Source organism: Syngnathus typhle, linkage group LG22 (genome assembly GCF_033458585.1).
Source record: "Syngnathus typhle isolate RoL2023-S1 ecotype Sweden linkage group LG22, RoL_Styp_1.0, whole genome shotgun sequence".
In the NCBI taxonomy this organism is placed as follows: Eukaryota; Metazoa; Chordata; class Actinopteri; order Syngnathiformes; family Syngnathidae; genus Syngnathus; species Syngnathus typhle.
In genome coordinates this window covers 8,331,621-8,357,434 of record NC_083759.1, presented here as the reverse complement: position 1 = coordinate 8,357,434, position 25,814 = coordinate 8,331,621, and the positions used below count along the sequence as shown (strand labels likewise).

The 25,814-nt window shown below is 43.6% G+C and overlaps 1 protein-coding gene across 1 annotated transcript; it reads right to left on the bottom strand.

Moving 5' to 3' along the window:
* On the bottom strand, positions 1–25,814 carry kcnk3a (potassium channel, subfamily K, member 3a). The gene is made up of 2 exons (XM_061270984.1): positions 25,483–25,814; positions 1–2,197 (listed from the first exon to the last, which is right to left on the bottom strand). The coding sequence occupies exons 1-2, from the start codon at positions 25,763–25,765 to the stop codon at positions 1,290–1,292; spliced, it is 1,191 nt and encodes a 396-aa protein (XP_061126968.1). The 5' UTR covers positions 25,766–25,814; the 3' UTR covers positions 1–1,289.

The window sequence follows — 25,814 nt, the reverse complement described above, 5'->3', positions numbered from 1 at the left end:
ATACACATTATTGACTGCAATTTATCATCGAGTTCAACCTTATTTAGCTGTCAGTCTGTGTCTGTATGTAGAAAAATACAAATGCGTCCGAAAGAAAATCTTTAGTGGAACATTGTAAAACCAACCAAAATCAAACTATAGCAATCAAATGCATCACAGGGCTGAAGTGGAAAAGGACACTGTATGAAAACCTGAAATCGTCTGAAGTGTGTTACTTAATCAAAGTGCATGAGTTTCGAACTCAGAGGCCATTTATGATAATCTCTTATCAACACTAAAGCATATGTCTGTTTTAAATCAAAACAAAACAATTTGGTTTCTGTAGAATAAGAAACAAATGTGCACTGACATCCAGTGTTCAAAAGCAGACAACAATCTTCTAAGGTGCTGCAGTGAATTCGATATGTAAGTATATATGCAACAACTACGATATCAGAAAACATATTGACAAGCAACAAGTACACACAAGAGTCAGATGACGAGAAGAAACTGAAAAGATTGAATCAATACATTTGTATAAAACTCTGAGGTCCGATTGAAGGGATGGCAAGGGCCAGGGGTTGAAACATGAATGCCCCATAAATCCATGTTTGATTTGCAACAATCCTTCTTAACTTTAACATAAAGTATCTTTGATAAACAAAGGACGAAGCCGGTTGAAAAATTTGTCTTGAACATAACACAAAGGAAAAAACACTCAGTACAATTACTGAAAAAACAGTTAAGGTGTTCAAATACGTATATACACATTTTTTAATGTGTACAACATATACACAGTCTATTAATTTAAGAAAGGTGATATTAACATACCTCCTACCCCCTTTCTTCTTTCTCCACCAATCATATGCATTAAAGATTATACCAGCAAAATCTCAGTGTCTGTTTAACAAACGTAATGTTCATTTGTATCAATTAGTGCCATTGTCATAACATTTTTAATTAATGTTTTTGTTTTTTTAACTGTGGCTCATCCAAGGTCCACAAATCCTTTTTGGTTGAGAAGGACATTGATCAAACGTGAGAACAATATATTTTTTCTTATTTCAAGCATGGTTTGGGTAGAACATGCACAAGATCCACAGGTAGGCTTGACCCCCAACCTCAAAACTGCGAGATAGACGGGCTAACCTCTTGCCTGACTTAGAGGCTGACTTGTGCTTAGTGTTTGGAGCCTAGACTGCTTGGACATCACCACCAGGGAGTATCAACTCTGAAGTTGTCTCCTCCATGTCCGGAGCTGGCATGCTTCTTTTACCACAGGTAAAATTCAAGTGGGCTAAAGATCATGCCTAGATGGAGCATCTTCGTTTATTGAATCTCCTGTACACGCTGATGCTGTGAAGACCCGTAGACACGGAGCTAATGCCGGAGTGGGGCTGCAGACTGCACATACAGCCGTTGGAGTGAAGCGGGTTGGAGAAGGATTCTCCCTGCTCCATGTAGATGTCAGAACTGGAGAGGTCACGTGGGATGATCATCGGGATGGAGTACTGCAGCTTCTCTCTGCTTTTGTACCAGAGGCAAGAACACATGGACTGGAAGTGGAGAACCTCGGCATAAACATTACGCAGTCCCCGGCTGGCCGCTCCTCCGCCGCCGCTTCCTCCGCCACATCCCGACGCCGTGGAGGAAGGGGACGCTTGGTCCGTCACGCAGCGCATGTGTCTGCCGGCCTGGCCATTATGGGCCAGTAGGGCCCTCTGCTCGGCATCCCTTTTTTCATCCTCAGCGTTCATGGTCATGAAGCGGAGGACGGCTAAGTTGAGGAAGGCTCCGATCACAGCCAGGCCAGTCAAGATGTAGATGAAGCTGAAGGCCACGTAGTCCAGCTTGGTCTGCAGAGCGTGGTCGTTCTGCAGCGCCACGTAGTCCCCAAAGCCGATAGTGGTGAGAGTGATGAAGCAGTAGTAGAAAGCGTGAAAGAAGGTCCATCCCTCAAATTGAGAGAACGCCAACGCCCCCGCGCATAGCGTACTCATGCAGGATATAAAACCCACCGTCACCATGTTGAACATGGAAACCTCCGTCCGCCTCATTCCGAGGCATTTCTTCAGGCGATGGAGAAGAAACCTCACAAATGTGTTGATGCGTTCGCCCACACTCTGGAACATGACCAGGGTGAGAGGGATGCCAAGGAGGGCATAGATCATGCAGAACGCCTTCCCTTCATCTGTGCTGGGGGCAGCGTGACCATACCCTGTGGGACAGGGACACAGAGACCTACTGAGTTACTGGGGCAAAACTAATTCACTCTACTGGAGGCTGCGAGAGATACACAAAGACTGGAGGAGAGTCAAACCTGGTCAAAGCCAATTTGTATTCTCTCCACACATGTTCTGATCAGTTCAAAAACTTCATTTCACAACAGCAGAATTAAATTGGAGATGGGAATGCACAGCAGCGTGGCGCCAATGGGCAAGTATTGGTATCATGTACAGCAGAGAGAGTTTAAATAATTCATTGGCAATTGTTTTCTGTGGAGTGGCCTCACCTAATCAGTGCTTTTGCACCTAATTAGCCCTTTGCAATTTTTTGCAGCTCATATGAAAAGGACACCGTAGGGTGTATCGCTTGTTTTGTAGGGAGGGAGAGAGAGTGACAAAATGACCCTTTGTGCTTCCGCATAATCCTCTCCAGTTTTATGCATTCAAGATCATAAAGTCTGTCTGCCTATTTGTTATAAGCTCTACTTCACATGAAGCACTTCTCAAGCATTGTAAATGTAAATGAAAAAGATAATCATATTTATTTGAAATTAGGACTTTATTATCTGTCATGGCTCATCATTTATGTTAAATAGTCTGTTTTTTAGTGGACTCTTTCGCATTGTAACTTTTTTTTGGAGTCATTGCTTTCTTTTGTTTTGGAAGCTTTACTTCCGGCTCATTATGGTGATTGCCTCCCTTGTATCGAAATCACCTGAGTATAAATAATCATCTTACATCCTGTCATGTCCAGGATCCACCAGTGCAGTCAACGTAATTCTTCTGCGCCCATGCATTTTGTTTCTTGTGGTTTCTTTTGAGCTTTTGAGCTTTTAGTTGCAACTTTTCTCTTGTTTTCTTGTATTGTTTTTTCCCCCAGCTCTGTTGCCATTTTTTGGTGGTGTTTCTGGATACCCGTTTCTGGATACTGGATACCTGTTCTTTTCCTTTTGCAAGAGCGGGAATAGCAGTGTGTTCAAGAGCGGCGCAGCTGCCAGGAAATATCGACAACCCTGCGTCACCTGATTGACAGCGATGCTCTTTGACAGCCATCGCAGGTCCTGCGGTCCTACTGCTGTGTGTAAAACTGAAGAGGTCCACATTCCCACCTCTAACCCATGGCGCTCTGCCTACAGTGAGAAAGTTCTAATGTGACGGGAAATTTTTAGACTAAAAATCACTTTTCCTAGCGTTAAACCCATCTTATTGTCTTGGTTTGTTAAAAAGATTATCAACCACCCAACCTGAGGCTGAGGTTTCTCTCATAACCTCATTTCTGTAATTATCACATGAATGGTAATATGGAAATTGCCTAGTATTTATGCTAAGAGGATTTTAAAAGATTGATTATGCAAAACTAACAAGCAGGAGAGGCTTAATGTCATTGGAGCACAGGTGTGGCCTAGTCAACGCTCTCACCGCCCTCTCATTAGTGTTTTTGAGCCTTAAGGTGATTTCATTTAAGATCCTTGGAGCACATCATTCTCAGAAGGGAATGAAATCATGAAGAAAAACCTGCATGTTAAATTTGAAGATTTTTTTTATTTACCGTTTTTTTCCGTGTATAGTGCGCCCCCATGTATAATACGCACCCTAAAAATGGCATGCTGATGCTGGAAAAAAGCCTGTACCCATGTATAATACGCACCCAATTTTTATGAATTTATTTTTATGAAATTTTTCTTTTTTTTTTTTTTTTTTTTTTTAAGTCCCAATGATCGTCACACACGCAGGGAGGCAATGGGTCCCATTTTTATAGTCTTTGGTATGGTCTTAACTAGGCTGGATGTAATTTTTTTTGTTGGCGTTGATTTCTCCAACTGCCCGTAAACGCACCACCGCGCTCCGTGCGCGCACAGGAAAGAGGCGTGCAGACGTGAAAAAGGCGGCTCTGTATGGGAGAGACGTTGAAGAGGAATAAAAACACCCTTGGAAACCAAAACTTGCCCCTCGTCGTGACTCGGAGCCGCAACAAATGTTTCGGATTTGAGTAGGGTACATTGTGACAGACAGCAAACGAGCAGGTGATCGAGCAAGCCTTGTCTGATACGAGAGCATTGCGCTCGTATGGAGCGTGTTTGAAGTGAACAGCAGAGACGAAAGGAACAAGGCAAAGTGTTGTGAAATAAAATATGACCGACCTGTAATACGCATTTTGTTATTTGCTGATTGAAACTGCAAATTAAACTGTGAATTGAAACTAATAGGTGGAGTGTAGTTGGTTGGCATAATTCACCCGGAACCTAAGTTCACGTTGCCGAGTTCCGGTGGGATGGTTTAGAGGTGTGGGAGTTTCCTGTTTGGTTTAGTTGGTGTTAGGATCTCGAGGGGAAAAGAGTCGGCCCGTGGTTGAATGAAGATAATTATAAATGTCATTAAAACAACTGCCGTTGGCACCGTCATTTGTCACTCCGCCTCCAACTCCAGTCCTTGCACACCACAGGAGAACTGAACTCTCGCTCTTTATATAGCTGACGTGTCTTGCGCATCCGTTCTGCGCATCTGTAACGGCGGCCTCCGTATGACGTCCGGTCCGCGATGGAGATTAAAAAACAAACAATATTTGACAATAACACACCATCAAGGATTGCACCATCGCATCAAACGATGTGTCGTCAATTATGGATTTTTTTGACTGTGTTGGGACAGGATGGCTGAATGCGATGCGCGATTGACAACAAACAAGAAGAAAGGTGATTACAAGTTTTATTTCGGGGGAGATTTGTCATGTCTCGTCCCCAGTTTTGCTATTTGTCTAGGTTGCCATAGTTTCTGTTTGCGTCGCCCCTCTCTTCCTGTGTCACCTCAATCGATGTAACGTGTTTTGTATTTAAGTCCTGTCTGCCCCTCGCTCACCGTCGGATCATTGCATGTGTTACTGTCATGATGTCTGTTTGCTTACTGTTCCTGTCTTTGGTAATGCCACCCTGTCTTTTTGTTCCACGACTTTGTCGGTCAGTCCTGTTGTTGGTTTTGTTTTCTAAAAAAATAAAAAATAAAATAAAATAAAAAAAATTTAAAATATTTTTGTACCCATGTATAATGCGCACCCCAGATTTTAGGACAATAAATTCGTTACATTTTGCGCACTATACACGGAAAAAAACGGTATTTATTCCACATTTATCTTAGCAAATGCACATCTCTATTCTTAATTGATAATATTATCACGAACACTGAGTATAAGCTTTCTGGTCTTGTCAGTGCTTGTTTGTCACGTGTACTTGAAGACAAAACACCACCCACTGCAGTCCATGTCTTTAATACACTCATTAATTAGGCAACTCCAAGTGTGTGCCTTCAAAAGACATTAAAAGAATGGTATCACATGAGTGGTCATGAATTGGTTTGCTCTCAAGCACGTGTCATCCAATTATATTTCTCATTGAGCAGTTTGGGCCTTTTGAGATCAAAACAGAGCCTATTTATTAGGCTCCATTGCAAAAGTTGAAATTATGGTGCCCTTTTCTTTCGTAGTGTCTCTTAATGTCTTCAGAAGTGGAAGTCGACCAGGCATGCACTGCCATGTTGGATAATACAACAAGTGGATCATAGATCCACTTGAGACAGGTAGACAAAGGTGGAAACCGGAGCCCTCAGGATGTTCTTCTCTGTGTATAATTCCACCGGCGTGATTAAAAGATAGAGTGTCTCATGTGACAAATTGCAGTGTATACAATCGTAGAGGCAGGCCTCTTTTTGGAAGCTCAAAAACGTTTTAGCATTGTTTATGACTCAAGATGCCTATAACCATTTCTTCTGCGAATTTTTTTATTTTTGCTTCATGGGGGCCCCTGGAACAGATTAATGGCATTTCCATTTATTTCAATGGGGAAAGATGATTCGTGATATGGGTGTGGTAAGTTAAAGGTAAAGTCCCAATGATCGTCACACACACATCTGGGTGCGGTGAAATTTGTCCTCTGCATTTAACCCATCCCCGTGTGATTTTAATCCATCCCCTGGGGGAGAGGGGAGGAGTGAGCAGCAGCAGTGCCGCGCTCGGGAATCAGTTGGTGATCTAACCTCCCAATTCCAACCCTTAATGCTGACTGGCAAGCAGGGAGGCAGTGGGTCCCATTTTTATAGTCTTTGGTATGACCCGGCCGGGGTTTGAACCAACAACCTTCCAGTCTCAGGGCGGACACTCTACCACTAGTCCACTGAGCTGGACAACAGAACAAGTTAAACTTTTTCTCAGGGCACGACTGTGTAAATATAGGCATCTTTTTAATTAATAGGTGGAATAGGATCTCTTTTTTTATGGTGGATCTTGGTCCCCACAACAACAAAAATGCAACGTTATTGGTGAGGTGCAGTCAGTTGAACGACTGCAATTTGAACGTCTAGGTGGTCTGGCGAGCGCTACGTCCCACTTATCTACATTTACAGCGCTCTTAAAAAGGACACGCATACCATGGATTGTTCTGCACAAACGCAAATAAACACAAATTCATATCATTTTGGAAGAGGCTGTCTTCGAGCGGGCTGCTTTTTTTTTTCTTGCCACAGTCTGCTTTCATCTCCAGCTGTGGCAGGCCAAAGACATCAGTGCCTGACCCTTCAGATTGTAACTCTGACCACAAAATGACACAAGTGCAAAAGATGACTATGATAGCAGATTTTCCCACATTTAGACAGACTTGGTCTCTTAATCACAGACACCTCCAACTCCACATGACCCCGTCGTTTGTTTACTTTGGCACTTAAACACAGCTTTGGTCCCTGGAATCTCGCTCCATTTTGTTTCTCACTTCTGACCTGAGACTTTCTTGGCAGCTGCTACAAAAAGAGCATGTAGGCAAACAAAGTGAATTTGAGGAATATCATACGAAGAACAGAAAACCAAGCAAGCTTGTAATAGTTTACTGACAGAATGAAAGACACTAAAAAAGCAGACTAAAACATCAGCCTCAAGTTAGCATCTGTCTAGTTTCATTTTAATTTGGTTTCAGAAATCCCTCCTCTAAAACATTCACACAAATATTCATCGATTCGTCTTTGTGTGTCCAACCATTTAAGCTTCTGTTTTGCTCTCACCATAAAAATAAAACAAGGTCCGGTTCCGTGCGTACTCCTCAGGTTCCTTTTTAGGGGATATGAAAAGAAAACTTGGCAGACGTAAAGTTTTCCATGAGCTCAGTAAGCGAGCTATTCCAAGTGGAGTGTGAGATCTCGACGAGGGGGCTGACTAATTAAATAAATCACGTAATTATCACCTATGGTCACGAGCTATGGGTCGTGACCGAAAAAACGAGATCCCGGATACAAGCGGCCGAAATGAGTTTTCTCCGCAGGATGTCCGGGCTCTCCCTTAGAGATAGGGTGAGAAGTTCGGTCATCCGGGAGAGACTCGGAGTAGAGTCGCTGCTCCTCCACGTTGAGAGGAGCCAGATGAGGTGGCTCGGGCATCTCATCAGGATGCCTCCTGGACGCCTCCTTGGGGAGGTGTTCCGGGCATGTCCCACCGGTAGGAGACCCCGGGGACGACCCAGGACGCGCTGGAGAGACTATGTCTCTCAGCTGGCCTGGGAACGCCTTAGGATCCCCCGGGATGAGCTAGATGAAGTGGCTGGGGAGAGGGAAGTCTGGGAGTCCCTCCTGAAGCTGCTGCCCCCACGACCCGACCCCGGATAAGCGGAAGAAGATGGATGGATGGATGGATGGATGGATGGATGGATGGATGGATGGATGGATGGATGGATGGATGGATGGATGGATGGATGGATGGATGGATGGATGGATGGATGGACGTGATTTATGGAACTGATAGTCGTTGGATGCAAACTTGTTTTAAAAGTCACAAAACAGCTGGACCGAACGGCGGCTTGGTGGATGCGCCGGATGGTGGGGCTAGTGAAGATAGGAAAGATGAAAGGACGTGTGGGAGAGGTTTAGGAAACATAGGAAAAAAACATCCTTAAGAGGTTTCTGTGTGGAGGTAGATTGGGGTCAAATGTTTTGTACTTGAAAAAAATAAACTTGTACCGTTTTTTTCCGTGTATAGTGCGCCCCCATGTATAATACGCACCCTAAAAATGGCATGCTGATGCTGGAAAAAAGCGTGTACCCATGTATAATACGCACCAAATTTTTATGATTTTTTTTTTTTTAATTTTTTATTTTATTTTATTTTTATTTTATTTTTTTTAACTCCCAATGATCGTCACACACGCAGGGAGGCAATGGCTCCCATTTTTATAGTCTTTGGGATGGTCTTAACTAGGCTGGATGTAATTTTTTTTGTTGGCGTTGATTTCTCCGACTGCCCCTAAACGCACCACCGCGCTCCGTGCGCGGATGTGAAAAAGGCGTGCGGACGTGAAAAAGGCGGCTCTGTATGGGAGAGACGTTGAAGAGGAATAAAAACACCCTTGGAAACCAAAACTTGCCCCTCGTCGTGACTCGGAGCCGCAACAAATGTTTCGGATTTGGGTAGAGTACATTGTGACAGACAGCAAACGAGCAGGTGATCGAGCAAGCGTCTGATACGAGAGCATTGCGGTCGTATGGAGCGTGTGTGAAGTGAACAGCAGAGACGAAAGGAACAAGGCAAAGTGTTGTGAAATAAAATATTACCTGAAATACGCATTTTGTTATTTGCTGATTGAAACTGCTAATTAAACTGTGAATTGAAACTAATAGGTGGAGAATTGAACTCTCGCTCTTTATATAGCTTGCGCATCCGTTCTGCGCATCTGTAATGGCGGCCTCCGTATGACGTCCGGTCCGCGATGGAGATTAAAAAACAAACAATATTTGACAATAACACACCATCAAGGATTGCACCATCGCATCAAACGATGTGTCGTCAATTATGAATTTTACTAAGTGTGTTGGGCAGGATGGCTGAATGCGATGCGCGATTGACAACAAACAAGAAGAAAGGTGATTTCAAGTTTTATTTCGGGGGAGATTTGTCATGTCTCGTCCCCAGTTTTGCTATGTGTCTAGGTTGCCATAGTTTCTGTTCGCGTCGCCCCTCTCTTCCTGTGTCACCTCAATCGATGTAACGTGTTTTGTATTTAAGTCCTGTCTGCCCCTCGCTCACCGTCGGATCATTGCATGTGTTACTGTCATGATGTGGTTTCTGTTCCTGTCTTTGGTAATGTCACCGTCTTTTTGTTCCACGACTTTGTCGGTCAGTCCTGTTGTTGGTTTTGTTGTACCATGACTTTCTTTAAAAAAAAAAATAAAAAAATAAAAAAAATTTGTACCCATGTATAAATGCGCACCCCAGATTTTAGGACAATAAATTAGTTAAATTTTGCGCACTATACACGGAAAAAACGGTACTTGAAAAAATAAAACTTGAAACTGAAAATAAACATGTTGTACCGTATTTTCAGCCCTAAAAGGCGCACCTAAAAACTTAAATTTTTATCAAAAGTCAACAGTGCGCCTTATAGTCCGGTGCGCCTTATATATGGATCAAGTGATGAATTTGTTGATCCATACTGGTTGTACACAGTGCTCTGCCAAAATGTTTTAGTACGTTTTAGTACGACTAGTGAATTACAAGGTTGCATCGCTTCCCAGCATTACGGTAACTGTAGTCAGGGGGCGTCACCGAATAGCTGTTGTACCCGCGAGGCTATTTCATTTCAAAATAGGCTGCTCCGTTAATGTTTCGAGTAAATCTACGGATCGATATGGAAGGGAAACATAGGTAAGTAGTACCAATGCGTTAGATCGAACTTTAGTCAGTTCTGATCATTTTATAGGAGCTCGTTTGAGAGACGCGATTGTTTACACTTTGCTGAGGCTCATGGGAGATTGCGAGCTGAGGGTCATGGGTTTTTGCGGATGGCTAATGCTATAACGATAGCTGCTATACGCGCGAGGCTATTTCATGTCAAAATAGGCTGCTCTATTAATGTTTCGAGTAATTCTACGGATCGATATGGAAGGGAAACATAGGTAAGTAGTACCGATGCGTTAGATCGAACTTTAGTCAGTTCTGATCATTTTATAGGAGCTCGTTTGAGAGACGCGATTGTTTACACTTTGCTGAGGCTCATGGGAGATTGCGAGCTGAGGGTCATGGGTTTTTGCGGATGGCTAATGCTATAACAATAGCTGCTATACGCGCGAGGCTATTTCATGTCAAAATAGGCTGCTTTGTTAATGTTTCGAGTAAATCTACGGTGCGATATGGAAGGGAAACATAGGTAAGTAGTACCAATGCGTTAGATCGAACTTTAGTCAGTTCTGATCATTTTATAGGAGCTCGTTTGAGAGACGCGATTGTTTACACTTTGCTGAGGCTCATGGGAGATTGCGAGCTGAGGGTCATGGGTTTTTGCGGATGGCTAATGCTATAACGATAGCTGCTATACGCGTGAGGCTATTTCATGTCAAAATAGGCCGCTCTGTTCAGGTTTCGAGTAAATCTACGGATAGATATGGAAGGGAAACATAGGTAAGTAGTACCAATGCGTTAGATCGAACTTTAGTCAGTTCTGATCATTTTATAGGAGCTCGTTTGAGAGACGCGATTGTTTACACTTTGCTGAGGCTCATGGGAGATTGCGAGCTGAGGGTCATGGGTTTTTGCGGATGGCTAATGCTATAACAATAGCTGCTATACGCGCGAGGCTATTTCATGTCAGAATAGGCTGCTCTGTTCATGTTTCGAGTAAATCTACGGATCGATATGGAAGGGAAACATAGGTAAGTAGGGGTGTAAATCGCGGGTTTTGTCACGATACGATATAATATCGATACAAAGAACTACGATACGATATTTGTCGATATCTTAAAGCCTGCTGCGATTCATTCACGATATATTGCGATATAGTGCTCTACGATCGATTTTTTTTTTTTTTTTTTAATAGAAAATATAGAACAATATCCTGATTTATAACAATTCATACGCAAAATCAACAAGGTATTGCAAACTCTTTATTTAGGAAATTACAAGAGTATTGTAGTATACAAATTGCTTACTTTAACACTGAACTTTGATGTCGTGTTTTTTCTTTAAATGTGCGGCGAGATTTGTGCTCCCTGAATATTTGATCACCGCATGGCAGGATTTACAAACTGCACGTGTCTTGTCCGTTGAGCCATCTTTTCTTTGGAATCCAAATTGCTTCCAAACGAATGACTTGAAGCCCAAAGGGGAGCAAATTTCCTAGTCTTTTTGGACACTAGCCATAGCACCAGCCCAGGAGCCGCGTACTAGTTGTCGACTCCCCTTTCACGTGCGTGCTCTGCTCACAACACAACAACGCCGGGCGCACTGCTCCAGGAAAGAGGAAGCAAGCAACACGGCGATATAAATCGATGTTTACCTTTAGCATCGATGCCAATAAATCGTAGAGCATTATATCGATTAATCGATGTGTATCGATGTATCGTTACACCCCTAGTAAGTAGTACCAATGCGTTAGATTGAACTTTAGTCAGTTCCAATCATTTTATAGGAGATCGTTTGAGAAACGAGATTGTTTACAGAGGGCTCGTTGGTTATTGGCTAGTGGGTGCATACCGCAACCCTAGTCAACCTCAGTTTGTTGCAGTAAAGCTTCTATTTTATGCGCCTTATAGGCCGGTGCGCCTTATATATGGACAAAGTTTTAAAATGGGCCGTTCATTGAAGGTGCGCCTTATACCCCGGTGCGCCTAATAGGGGGGAAATTACGGTATTCAAAATAAAAATACTTGTATGAAAAGTTTTTTTCGAGTTGAAAATAGTTTGGCTTTGCTTTGGTACATTTTTTGAATAAACTATTTATGTTCTAGTTTCATTGCCATTTATTTTTCAAGTGTGAGGTCAGATCTTTTTTTTCAGATTCAACTCTTGTTTTTTCAGATCCTGATCTTTATTTTTCATTTAGGTGGGTGCAGGTTCGATTTCACCTCCGGCCTTCCCTGTGTGGAGTTTGCATGTTCTCCCCGGGCCCGCGTGGGTTTTCTCCGGGCACTCCGGTTTCCTCCCACAACCCAAAAACATGCTTGGTAGGCCGATTGAGCACTCCAAATTGTCCCTAGGTGTGAGTGCGAGTGCGTATGGTTGTTTGTCTCTGTGTGCCCTGCGATTGGCTGTCAACCGGTTCAGGGTGTCCCCCGCCTACTGCCCGATGACGGCTGGGATAGGCTCCAGCACGCCCGCGACCCCCGTGGGGACTAAGCGGTACAGAAAATGGATGGATGGATGGATGGATGTTTTATAATAAATGTTTCTATTTTTCAAGTTTCAAGCTCAACACGTTTGTTTTCAGTTTCAAGTTTTATTTTTTCAAGTACTACAAGTTTTGTTCTTTCAAATACATAACGTTTGACCCCAATCTACCTCCATATTTCTGGCATTGCCATGACGATGGAGGACTTGATCCTATATTCCATGTTGTAAGAATCAACAATGTTGATTTAGTGCAGCAATAGCAAAACAAAACAAATGTAATTTTAAGGCCCATTTAGTCAAAAGCAAATATTTGAGTCATGGGCTTTTAAGAGGTCTTCTCAAAAGCACCGGCGGGTCTGTTTCAAGTTCTCCATTTGGGCTTTCAAAATGCACCCGTGTGGGCAGACCAGAGAGGAAAGAGTGAGTTGTAAGAGAGTATGTTGTGTAATGAGATACTGGAATTTCAAAGCGTTTCTTTTGCAACACGGCCAACACACACAGTACATGTAATGAAAATATACTGAATCACAAGATCGCCGTTCCTGTGGTCCACGTGATCATTTGTGTCTCAACATTTTCTCATTTTACTTTTATTCTGACATTTTGCACCTCTGTCATCACTAACCTGCTCCTAGCTGCAACCTGATTCCAACAAATTTGAGCCTAAAATTGGTCCAGCAGCTTTTAGGGAGCAGATGCGGTGTCCTAAAGTGACATGCGCTGGCAATGGCACATGACACACTGATCGGTTTACTTAATGAAAGCGTAAATGCAATATGGAGAAAGGCTGGATGAAAAAGGGAAACCGAGAGGCCGGCTGATAAACATCAAAGCCCGCTGGCACAAATTACATAAAGCAGGAAGTGGAATCGGATGCATTACGTGGCCTTGAGGTTGTATCCGTTTACTGTTACAAAATATTTTAAGTATTATAAGTACTCGTACTGTGTTCCATTATTGTATACCATCAATTCATCGTAATAGTTTTCGGAGAAAATGTCAGAGTCAGTTTTAACTCTGTGTGTGTGTCCAGGTCGTTTTAACACCTTTTTTGTGTGGGACGACCACTGCCTTGGGCGAAGCAGATGGCGAATACTGGCAGACAGGGAGTGGAGCTGCTCCACCTCCACTCAATCTGCAGCTTCACCTTAGCAGACCAGGTCACAAAGGAACAGAGTAGCCGTGTGTGGCAAGACTTAATATAGATGACATTATATGTACCGTATTTTTCGTCATCACAAAAATCATGAAAAAATCCATAGATAAGCCGCATCGGACTACAAGCCGCAGGATTCAAAACTTGAGCAAAAAGTAGCGGCTAATAGTCTGAAATTTACGGTAATTGTATCCGTTTATTTCAGTCCAATGTACCGCATTTTTCGGACTAAAAGTCGCTCTGGAATATACGTCGCATTAGCCATAAATTGCACAATAAAGTGAAAAAAAACATATGTCACTCTGAAGTATGAGTCGCATTTGGGGGGAAATTTATTCGACAAAATCCAACACCAAGAACAGACATGAACGAGCAACAACAGGCTAAACGATAGGTATGCTAACGTGACATAAACACAAACGAAGGGCTGAGAACGGGCCTGACGTAACATTCAGAGTTATTCAAATAACTATTACATAAATAACACGTTTATCAAACTATCTGTGTCACTCCAATTCATTAAATCCATCGATCGTCCTTTATGGAAACGATACCGCGTATGCGCCGTGCCGCTGACGTCTAAATATTTGACTGTATTTTCTGGACTATAAATCGCGTTTTTTTTTCATACTTTGGGTGGGGGGGGCGACTTATATATGATTTTTTTCACAAATGTTCAAAATTCCCCCCCCCAAAAAAGTGAAACCGCGATAAACGAACCGCGATGTAGCAAGTGATTACTGTAGTTTGAACTGCAAGTGACGCCAGCGGCGAGGCGCAGCGGTTGTTTACATAAAGGACAAAGGATTCGATCACGGGATGACGAAGATGACGAAGAGCCCCACGTACTACCGGAATCATTAGCGGCTTTGTTTGTAAGTGACACGGAGGACGAAGAGTTTGAAGGATTTAATGATTTGGAGATTTTACGCACGCCCGGTCCCACTCTACGGAGCTCTCTTTAACCTCCGTGGATGGAAGTCGGGGGCTGGCGCTCGGTCGGGTGGCTGTCCGGGGACGGTGGATGGGGCTCGGACATGGCTTTTACGCAAGCCCCGTCCTATTCTTTGGAGCTCTCTTCCACCTCTATGGCTGGAAGTGCCACCTCCGGCCCTCCCTGTGCGGAGTTTGCATGTTCTCCCCGGGCCCGCGTGGGTTTTCTCCGGGCACTCCGGTTTGCTCCCACATCCCCAAAACATGCTTGGTAGGCCGATTGAAGACTCCAAATTGTGCCTAGGTGTGAGTGCGAGTGCAAATGGTTGTTTGTCTCTGTGTGCCCTGTGATCGGCTGGCAACCGGTTCAGGGTGTCCCCTGCCTACTGCCCGATGACGGCTGGGATAGGCTCCAGCACTCCCGCGACCCCCGTGGGGACTAAGCGGTTCAGAAAATGGATGGATGGGTTTAATGATTTGGAGTGACATAGATGGTTTGATAATATTGTTGTTTATATGATAGTTATTTGATATATTTTATTTCGTGTAGCAACTTGTATTTGTTTTTATCGTTACAGTAGTTGTTATTCCACAGACCCATATAACGATATATAAATCCATCGATCAAATTCCTCGTCCTTTGTCAACAACGGCACGCGTGCGCCGCTGACGTCAGCCTCGTCGTTATTCCACAGAGCTAGTATATAACAATATTGTAGCGTTAACAAAGTACCAGGAAAGACGTGGATTTGGTAACGGCTCTTTATTTAACAAAACAAGAGTTCAACGAGCCAACAACTACGGAACTGTAACAATACAAATATATACAAGTTGCTACACGGAATAAAATATATCAAATAACTATAACATAAATAGTTCACCGCCACACGGCCCCAAGCACCGGCGTTGACTTCCAGGCGTGTGGCGGCGTGGACTTCCATCCCCGGAGGTGGCACTTCCAACCACAGAGGTGGAAGAGAGCTCCGAAAAATAGGACCGGGCGTGTGTAAAACCCATGTCCAAGCCCCATCCACCGTCCCCGGACAGCTACCCGGCCGAGCGCCAGCCCCCGACATAGCCACGGAGGTGAAAGAGAGCTCCGTAGAGTAGGACCGGGCGTACGTAAAAGCCAAATAGTTTTTCAAACCTTCTGTGTCACTCCAAATCATTAAATCCTTCAAACTCTTCGTCCGCCGTGTCACTTACAAACAAAGCCGCTAATGATGCCGGCAATACGTGAGGCCCTTCGTCATCTTTGTCATCCCGTGATTGAATTCTTTGTCCTTTATGTAAACAATCGCCGCACCTCGCCGCTGACGTCACTTGCAGTTCAAACTACAGTAATCCCTTGCTACATCGCGGTTTCACTTTTTTTTATTTTGAATTTTGAAAATTTGTGAAAAAAATCACATGTAAGTTGCCCCCTCACCCAAACTATGACAAAAACGCGACTTATAGTCCGAAAAATAGGGTAATGTATAATTAATGTTATGTTGTGACTGATGAGAGGGTAATGAATGCAACCCTGAATGCAAAGAGCATTCTGTTTCATAACGAATGGCGTAGGTCTCAACCAATTAGGATTCATATAAAATTGCCATTTCCTGTTATGGAAAGTATTGAATGACGTTGAAGCTTATCTTATTTCCTCCAGTCCTATAGGGGGCAGTAAAGCACATTCCAGTGTCAACTTCCATGAACCCTTCTCGGAACTTCTGTTGATTTCGTTATTTACTTTACTATCCATCCATCCATTTTCTGAACCGCTTAGTCCCCACGGGGGTCGCGGGCGGGCTGGAGCCTATCCCAGCCGCCATCGGGCCGTAGGCGGGGGAGACCCTGAACCGGTTGCCAGACACTTGCAGGGCACACAGAGACAAACAACCATTTGCACTCGCACTCATACCTAGGGACAATTTGGAGTCTTCAATCGGCCTGCCAAGCATGTTTTTTTGGGATGTGGGAGGAAACCGGAGTGCCCGGCGAATACCCACGCGGGCCCGGGGAGAACATGCAAACTCCGCACAGGGAGGGCCGGAGGTGGAATTGAACCCGCACCCTCCTAACTGTGAGGCGGACATGCTATCCAGTGCGTCACCGAGCTGCCATTTACTAATTTTGCATATTAAAAAAGTAACTCATAATGAAACAATTCCTCATGTACCTTTTGCATAGGTAATCAACCGAGGCAATAAGTGGATAATTTGTCTGCAAGCCAAGAGAGTAAATTCGGGCTTATCTTCACATTACAGCCCCCAAGTCGCTCCACACTTTCGAATACATTCACATTTGAAATTGATTTCTGAGCAATTATTTATATATATTATACTGTAGCCTGTGGAAAGGAAACCGAGGAGCCGTTCCATGTCATGGTCATGATATAGGTGTTACTTGAGAAAGCAAAAGGCTCACAGTCTGTTGTTTTAGCCCAAGGTCATCAAAATTTTTGTATTTTTATTTTCACACCTACTTAATGTGTACTCATTGTTAGGGTGGTGCTCACTCTAACTTATTTTGCAAGAACCACACAGGAGTCAAGCAAGTCATATTAGACACCTGCAGGCGGAAAGTTCACTCGTTGCTGTGCTTACAGCGATGGTCGAATGAGTGGGGTTGAAAGTGGGGGTGTGGGAACACACAGGATAGGGTGAAGACGGTCCCCTGCTGATCAAAGCATAGCAGGGGACCTTTTACGACGTTCTGTAAACAAAGCAACTTTGATTGCTTCCTCTGCAGCTAGTCAATAAGTTGAAAAGATCTTAGCACTTTGGTCTACTACTTTTGTTAAGACAGGACAAGCTGGTTAAATTATTACAGGTTACATTCCAACATAATCATACGATAAAGATATTCTGCAAACCCTAACACTCATAAACTTGCATTACTCACCTGCGACTGTTATTGCTATTATCATTAGGTGTGTGTGTGTGCGTGTGCGTGTGTGCGTGTGTGTGTGTGTGTGTGTGCGTGCGTGTGTGTGTGTGTGTGTGTGTGTGCGTGCGTGCGTGTCCGTGTGTGTGACAGTCCACTTGATTCAGGTTGGCTTGTTGAGGTATTAGGCAGATGCTGAAGACAAAATGGAAAACAAATTCCCCTCAGAGACTGTATAGTATATAAGCAAGCGAGCTACACTCAATTGCTGCTGTCAGTCCAAATCACTCCAGTGCTGTGAGCAACTTGGAGTAGACCGGTTGAAGTCGTTTGTAATTATCATCCATTTGGAAAATGGCATTTATTTACGCAGACTTGAAATTTATTTTATTTTCCATCCATCCATTATCTGTACCACTTGTCCCCACAAGGGTCACGGGCGTGCTGGCAGGCAGTAGGCGGGGGACACCCTGAACTGTGTCAAGTGGCATGGTGGTACAAGATGGTGTAAAATTAGGTATTGAATTTGGCCCAGGCTATCCCAAATCATGTAGTAGGTCCAAAATTTCACCAGGAGATGGTGTTAAAGCTTGACATAGGGGTGTCCTGATTCGAAATTAACAAATCTAATAAATTAAATTGTTAGCAATTGGGAAGACACGACCTGTTCAAACACGTAGCAACGCAATTTTGGAAAGAGTTTGCTATGCCATAATTTTAAGATGTAACAGCTTGAGCAATATCAATATATGTGTTTAAGTTGGAGGAACCCATTATTGTGTTAAGTACTATTATGTGTTGAGATTGATCTTTATTAGACAAGATATATGTGATTAATGTGGCAATGTTTTGTCCAACCTGTATTGAACATTGGTGTTCCATCCATACCTGAATGTATTAAGTTGAGAGGAGACATTAAGGGCTAATAGTGAAAGAAAGAACGAGCAAAACAGGAAACATCTGCATCCGGTGACGGACTGGTGTGAGGCGCAGTGGTTGCTGCTTGAAGCAAGGTTGCCAAGACAACCAGTGGTGCAGGGATTCTGACCTTTCACCTACATATTACGATGAGGTAATGCCAGAAGCCTATAAATATGTTGCCCGGACACAGAGCGGGCGCACTTCTTCCTAGTCAGGGCGATGGACGTGACGCTGCCCGGAGTAAAAGAACGAAGATGGATTTTTCGTTCTTTTTTAGATTGAACCAAAATCTACAAAGATGAATTTCCAGAGTCTTCGAATTGGACTTTGTCAAATTTTAAGCTTCGAGGAAGGCAGAGGAGGCAGCCGCTCCGTAACCGTTCTGTAACCGTCGCTCGCCTATTCTCCAAAGTGGTCGTGCGTGTGTGTATTTGCTTTCCATATCACGCAGGAGACTTGTTTTATTTGTGTTTTGAGCCTTCAATTGTACAGTAGACATTCAGAATGTAGTTTTGGGTTTTTAGAGGATGCTTTTGTGTTTAATATTTATTTTTATCCACTTATGTTAGTGTGTATAAAAAACTTCTATAGTAACTTTTATTCTGTGTATTGTACAAAAAGTGCAATGACCATTGTCTCTATATATTTGTTTTTGCATGTATAATAAACAGAAAATGAAGCATCGTCAAAGCGGCCATGTTCCTTTTTTTCTATACGCAACACCCGGTGTAAAAAGTTTGCAATCTTTTGAACTAAACACTCATGAGATACATAAATATTAAATATGATCATTAGTTGTGTGACTGACATGCCGCCGTGGCTCTTGCTGCTGCAACAGCTCCGCCTTCCGAATGCCGCTGATCGCGGTCTGGTCTTTCAAACGCCGCCGATTGCGGCTCTGACTTTCGTATGCCGCCGATTGCGGTTCATGTCCCCCGAGTTGCCGCCAATTGTGGTTCATGTCCCCAGAGTTGCCGCCAATTGCGGTTCATGTCCCCAGAGTTGCCACCGATTGCGGTTTGGACTTTGCCACAGACAAGTGAGGTCAATTGGACTGGTGCGCTTCCCCCCCGCCCGCCGCGTGGGGGGTTCGCTTTTTGGGACGTCGGGAGCCGTCCCTTGTGTGTGTGTGTGTGTGTGTGGGGGGGGGGGGGGGTTAGGGTTAGGGCAGGGGTGGGCAAACTACGGCCCGCGGGCCACATCCGGCCCACGGGACCGTTTAATCCGGCCCGCCGACCCTGAACAAATTGTATTATTAAACTTTTTTTTTTTTTGGTCATTTTGCCTGCAATGACTGCGTTTCCCCAGTAGATGGCGAAGCGCTCGCCTGCGCATTCACTACCGGAAGCCGTGTCAGAAAGCTTGGCGCACACTCACAAGTGCGTGTACGTACTCAGTAGTACGGACATGGCGCACTCTCGCTCTATTCGTATCAGTCCCGAATTTAGATCGTGGGCTGTGACATCTGCATTCTTGTAATTCGCGCGCTGAGCTTTCAGATGCAGTTTTGCGCTAAAGCCGCCCACAAACCTTCCCCTGGAATCCTTCCATTAAAATGAGTCGCCCAAGGAAAAGCAGTGCCGAGCGTTTAAAAGAGAGTGGCCAATTTGGCTCGACGTACGCGACGTGACGTTCAGCCACATCAACATCAACCCATCACAGATCGAGGTAAACGGACCAACACCTCGGATCTCTCCTAAGAATTGCCACAACAAATTTTACTCCAGACTATGACGCACTAGCAAAAAAGGGAGACCAACAACACTGTTCCCACTGAAAATGAACGGGAGGCTCTCAAGTTTATTGTAAAAAAATGCATTTTGAATATGATTTGTACACATAGCAGGGATTGAAACTAGCGACCATTCTCATTTTCAAACAATGCAGGATGCTCAAGGACATTGATGCACCACCTATTTGCGACTAATCTTAACCTGTAAAGTTCTTAAGGCTTACTTTAAGGAAGTGTTTCCCGTTTCCTCACCTCTGTTACCAAGTGTTTGTGAGTTAAAACTCTGCTCTGATTTTCAGATACCCCTCACCGTGTTGCTGTTTTGATGACTTTATTTGGATGTATGCTTTCACCGATTCTTCAAGATGATATATTTGGTCAGAATGTTTGCCGTTTGATGTGATCTCATAAGATAAACATCTTTCATTAATCTGACCTGCAGGCACTGAAGTGATGGAGACTGTTATTCATAATAACAGTGTCGTATTTTATGAGAATCAGCAGTTTTTTAGTGAATTATTATTAAAAAAAATTTAATGCTGTTAATAAATGCATTTGTTTTCAAAAAACTTGTTTGGAATATCCATGCTTTACTACCTACTAAAGGCCAAAATCTTTTATGCAATGACCTTTACAGGTCGCTTATATGACTTCACACAAAGCCTACGTCCATCTGCTCCTGGTTCGGCCCTCCGGTCCAAATTTAGAACCCAGTCCGGCCCGCGAGTCAAAAAGTTTGCCCACCCCTGGGTTAGGGTCTCATCCCCGGTTGCTTTATGTCTGTTACCAATGGTTTCTACTGTCACGTTTCGTCCCCGGCTTTGCTATATGTCTAGGTTGCCATGGTTTCTGTTTGCGTCGCCCCTCCCGTCCTGTGTCACCTCAATCAATGTAACCACAGTCACCTGCCTTGTATTTAAGTCCTGTCTGCCCCTCACTCCCCGTCGGATCATTGATGTCGTCACGTCTGTTGTTGTAATGTCTTCACGTCTTTTGTTTCACGTCCCTGTCGGTCAGTCCTCTTGTTGTTTTGTTAAGTCATGTCAGTTTGCCGAGTCTGTTAGTTTGTTTTCTTCAATAAATCCTGGTCCAAGCTGCACTTGGTCGCCCTGCTCCATCCGATCTGTGACAGAATTCACCGACAGCTGTGTTTGTATTAGAGCGCCAACAGCTCATGCAATTTCACTCTTCCAGCAATTGTTTTACAAGAGCATCCGCATTTGAATCCTGCCCTTTTAGAGCTCCTTAACACAGATTTCTTAGCACTTCCTGTCTCTTATCATTTACATTTTCATGACTTCAGTTCGTCTTGTATCTTGTATAAAGGAATTCCCCCTGCAATTATTCCACTGTGTTACTACGAACCCTGAACATTTCTTGTAAACTCACTGCAACTTTAATCCAGTCATTGTTCTGGGAATCATAACCAAAGTGTCTACACACAACTCACATTCCCAATACCTTTCCTTTTTCGGACCTCGAGAGGAGAAAGTGCGAGACGGATGGCCATGTGAACGCAAAGGGAGGCTTGTGCACACAAATTATCATGTTACATTCCTAGTGATGAGCTTCCTTTTGGGAAGTCATTAGGAATATTAGACAGAAATACAGGAAAGTACCAATGGCAATGCTATAACTACTACTACTAAATACAATAATAATAATAATAATAAAAAAAGCTCTTGGTTGCATTGAGTCATATTCCAGGGCATGAGACTCTCGGTATCCTTCCTTTCACATGAAAAAAATAGAGTTCAGCGAAGCCAGTTACTTAGGATAAAGCTTATTCCACATGTCCATCATGAGTTGTATATTTATAACCCTGAATAGGGTCAGAAGGGAGCTTCAAGTTAAACCCACTCATGTCTCACTACCGTGCACTATTTGCTTTGGTTTAACTCCAATTGCGATGATCCAGCCAGACCAGGGGTGGGCAAACTACGGCCCGCGGGCCACATCCGGCCCACGGGACCGTTTAATCCGGCCCGCCAACCCTGAATAAATTGTATTATTAAAACGTTTTTTGGTCATATTGCCTGCAATGACTGCGTTTCCCCAGTAGATGGGGAAGCGCTCGCCTGCGCATTTACTACCGGAAGCCGTGTCGGAAAGCTCGGTGCACACTCACAAGTGCGTGTACGTACTCAGTAGTACGGACATGGCGGAACTCGCGCTCTATTTGTGTCAGCCCCGAATTTAGAGCGTGGGCTGTGACGACGGTGTTCTTGCAATTCGCGCGCTGAGCTTTCAGATACCGTTTTACGCTAAAGCCACCCACAAACCTTCCCCTGGAATCCTTCCATTAAAATTAGTGGCCCGAAGAAAAGAAGTGAGTGCCGAATGTTAAAAAAAGAGTGACCAATTTGGCTCGACGTTCGCGACGTCCTCACCTCTGTTACCAGATGTTTGTGAGTTAAAACTCTGCTCTGATTTTCAGATACCCCTCACCGTGTTGCCGTTTTGGTTACTTTATTTGGATGTATGCTTTCACCGATTCTTCAAGATGATATATTTGGTCAGAATGTTTGCCGTTTGATGTGATCTCATAAGATAAACATCTTTCATTAATCTGACCTGCAGGCACTGAAGTGATGGAGACTGTTATTCATAATAACAGTGTCGTATTTTATGAGAATCACCGATAGCAGTTTTTTAGTGAATTTTTTTTTAATGCTGTTAATAAATGCATTTGTTTTCAAAAAACTTGTTTGGAATATCCATGCTTTACTACCTACTAAAAGCCAAAATCTTTTATGCAATGACCTTTACAGGTCGCTTATATTACTTCACACAAACACTACGTCCATCTGCTCCTGGTTCGGCCCTCCGGTCCAAATTTAGAACCCAGTTCGGCCCGCGAGTCAAAAAGTTTGCCCACCCCTGAGCCAGACCATGGAGTCTAATAAATACAAATGTTTTGTTTAGCCAGTCGGGGAACGTTCCATACAGGCTGCGGAGCATAAAGCAGAGACGTGTGGCAGCTCGTGTGAGTCACGTGAGGTGAGCGACAGGAGCAAGGGGGGAATCATTCCAGTCAAACATTATCGACTTTGAGATACGGTACCTATGATTCACAACAGACCAGTAAGAATTTCCATTGCGTCATACTTTCTGTGTAAAGGTAAAAAGTGCATCCAAGTGAGATGCAAAATGAGCTTAGAGCGCATTTAAAAAATACAAAATCCTCCAAAACGACCATAAGTTGCATGACGTCAATGCTCGCAGGTGCTGCTGCAAATCTATACCAACAAAGCAGCGGTAACCCGCCAAGCCTGCTCATTGTCTCTCTCCATTGAACACATGAATAAACATCACGACCCGAGCAAATACAGGACAAGGCAACGTGAATCTCCTAAACCAAGAGAGACATGCAGCTTTGTTCTCAGAAAATTCATCTAAAATTTTAACATTTATCAAACTGAACAAAGCCTTTGTGATGTCATGACACTCCAAGCAATACATGGATTTTTATCATTTCAAAATATTCCTGGTCAGGTCAAACGTGTAGTAACAATTATTCAAGTAGACATTTTAAGATGTCTTTGGGAGCTCACAAAAAATCGCTTTAGTCATTTTGTCGTTTGAGTGGCATTTCAGAGACAAAAGTGACTCATAAACACGGAGGCCATTTATTCATTAACTGCAACAAATGTCGTCTTCATTCTCAAGGTCCATTGTGTCATTTCAAGGAGAGGACATCTGTTATTTCCAAAATATCCATGTCATGTTGCATCATTGTGGCCACCCATCATCCGCAAGATGTCATTAGGTGGAAACTGGCCCGACTAAGTGAGTGCTGAGATAAGGTTTAGTTTGACACTTTATTTTTAACAATTCTCTGGTGGTGTATGAAACGACCAACCCCATTAAGCAGCAGTTAATAAATGATTTCAACAAAATCACAAATGATTTCAACAAAATCACAAACCTACAATGCCAGCAAATAATACCATCGAGTTTGCACAGCATGTGGCCCCAAAAAACATCAACAGCAATTTATCTTGGTGGGGATGAATGAAGTCAACTAGCAATGAAATTGCAAACACAAAATCTGTGCCATCTATAAAAAATAAGACATGTGGTCGAAATATGTGCAACATATGAATAACTCAAGTATCTCCCATGTTTTTATTCTGATGTATGTAGTGGACATCAGATAACAGCCAGAGGATGTCACTTCTCATGTTTGTCCTCCACACAGTCTGCCCGACCTTCATGTGTGTTCGCACATGGGCCGCGCGGGCAATTACCTCTAAGCCTTAATTTTTACCATACGACTCTCGCCAACACACATGGCGCGACACCGACCTCCTGCAATCTTAAAAGCGTTTCCCTTTTTCAAACTCATTTGTAAATGTAAAATGGATGCATGCATGATTTGTGTGATTTTATTTGATTCTCAGTCCTCACACTGACTTGGGTCTAATGCGTAAGACCTCATTTCTAAAATGACTGCATTATAACTTCAAAGAATATCCCACGGAAAATTAGCTCCAGGCCTATTTTTATATATTGGCTCTCGGTTATGCTCACGAGGATTGGTATAAAGTGCTTCAGTGTGGCCGTTTTGACAGTAGGTCATTGTGGCTTGAGCTTGAGTGAGTACAGTGAGTACAGCATCCAAACTGTGAGCCACAAGGCCTACGGTTGGGCTCTGGTATTCCCATTAATATGTAATGGTAGCATGGAACACTGATCGCTGTGTGTTTGCAGCAGCCGTAGAGTTCACACTTCCAAAAGACCCGTGTCTGATTGGGTTACAAGTCACAGATCAGTTCTGTCTTGACCCATACACACAAGAAGATGCTGAAGAATAGAGGGAATAACACATAAGGACAAATTCACCATCTAAAGGTTTTACAAAGTTATGCAATTTGTAGAAAATTGTTATTTGGGTGTATTTAAAGACTGCAGCTGCAGCACATTTTTTTACTTTAATGTGTCCCCCCCCCCCCCCCTCCCTGCTGTAATTCATCCAAAAATGCTCCCAGCGCAATAAGCTCTGACGTTTTGTCTATTTATAAAGGTGTCCACAGGTGTCAAGCCTGGCAAAACATATTTGCATGGCTGTGCTGGAGTTCAACATGTGTGTATAATTCTATTTCATATCATTCACATTTTCAGAAACGACCTGACAGATTTGAGACTTTAGTTGTTTTTTTAACAAATTCATTTGCGTTTCAATTTATGTTGGCATGAGTGAGTACCATCTTAAGTATTTACGTATATTGGGGTTCTTTGTTCGTCAAATATGCATATATTGATTGTTTATAGCATTACTTTTAATTGTTATTCCTTATCGCACTAGGCTATTAATATTTCTATTTTTATTTATTTTTATTTATTAAGACGACTGGATTTCTGCTCCAATGCTTTGAATCACTGTAGTGGCTACATGATGTGTTGCAAGCGGACACCTGTGGTGCGTAGTGTTCATGTCAAGCGTTTGTTTTAAAGCTCACGTGTCACGTGTTTTTTGTTGCCCAGTGTGCCGCAACTCAACAAGTACCTCCCTCTGAAAATGCTGTTGACTTACCTATGGTGGTGATCACAGTGATGGCGAAATAAAAGGAGCCGGCGAATTGCCACTGCACCCCGGCTTTGTGCGGCTTGAGCTGCAGCACAACCTTCTCCAGCTTGTCAAAGTCCCCCGCGGACAAGTTAAAGGTGTGGAGCAGCTCGGCCCGGCACAGGGACACCTCTCGCCTCTGGCTCGTCTCCGTTTGCGACTCCAGCACGCCGAAAATCGCCGCGCCCACGAGCAGGTAGGTGAGGGTGCAGATGATGAGTGCCAGGGTCCGCACGTTTTGCCTCTTCATGGCTGCTGCGTGTCAGGGGGTCTGGCCCAGAGCGAGCGCTGATCTGGAC

Bases quoted from the DNA above. Each gene is read 5' to 3' on its own strand.
- kcnk3a (XM_061270984.1), bottom strand. From the start codon at position 25,765: ATGAAGAGGCAAAACGTGCGGACCCTGGCACTCATCATCTGCACCCTC. The intron at 2,198-25,482 runs GTAAGTCAACAG...CCTGTCCCACAG, and splicing joins CACTGTGATCACCACCATAG to GGTATGGTCACGCTGCCCCC.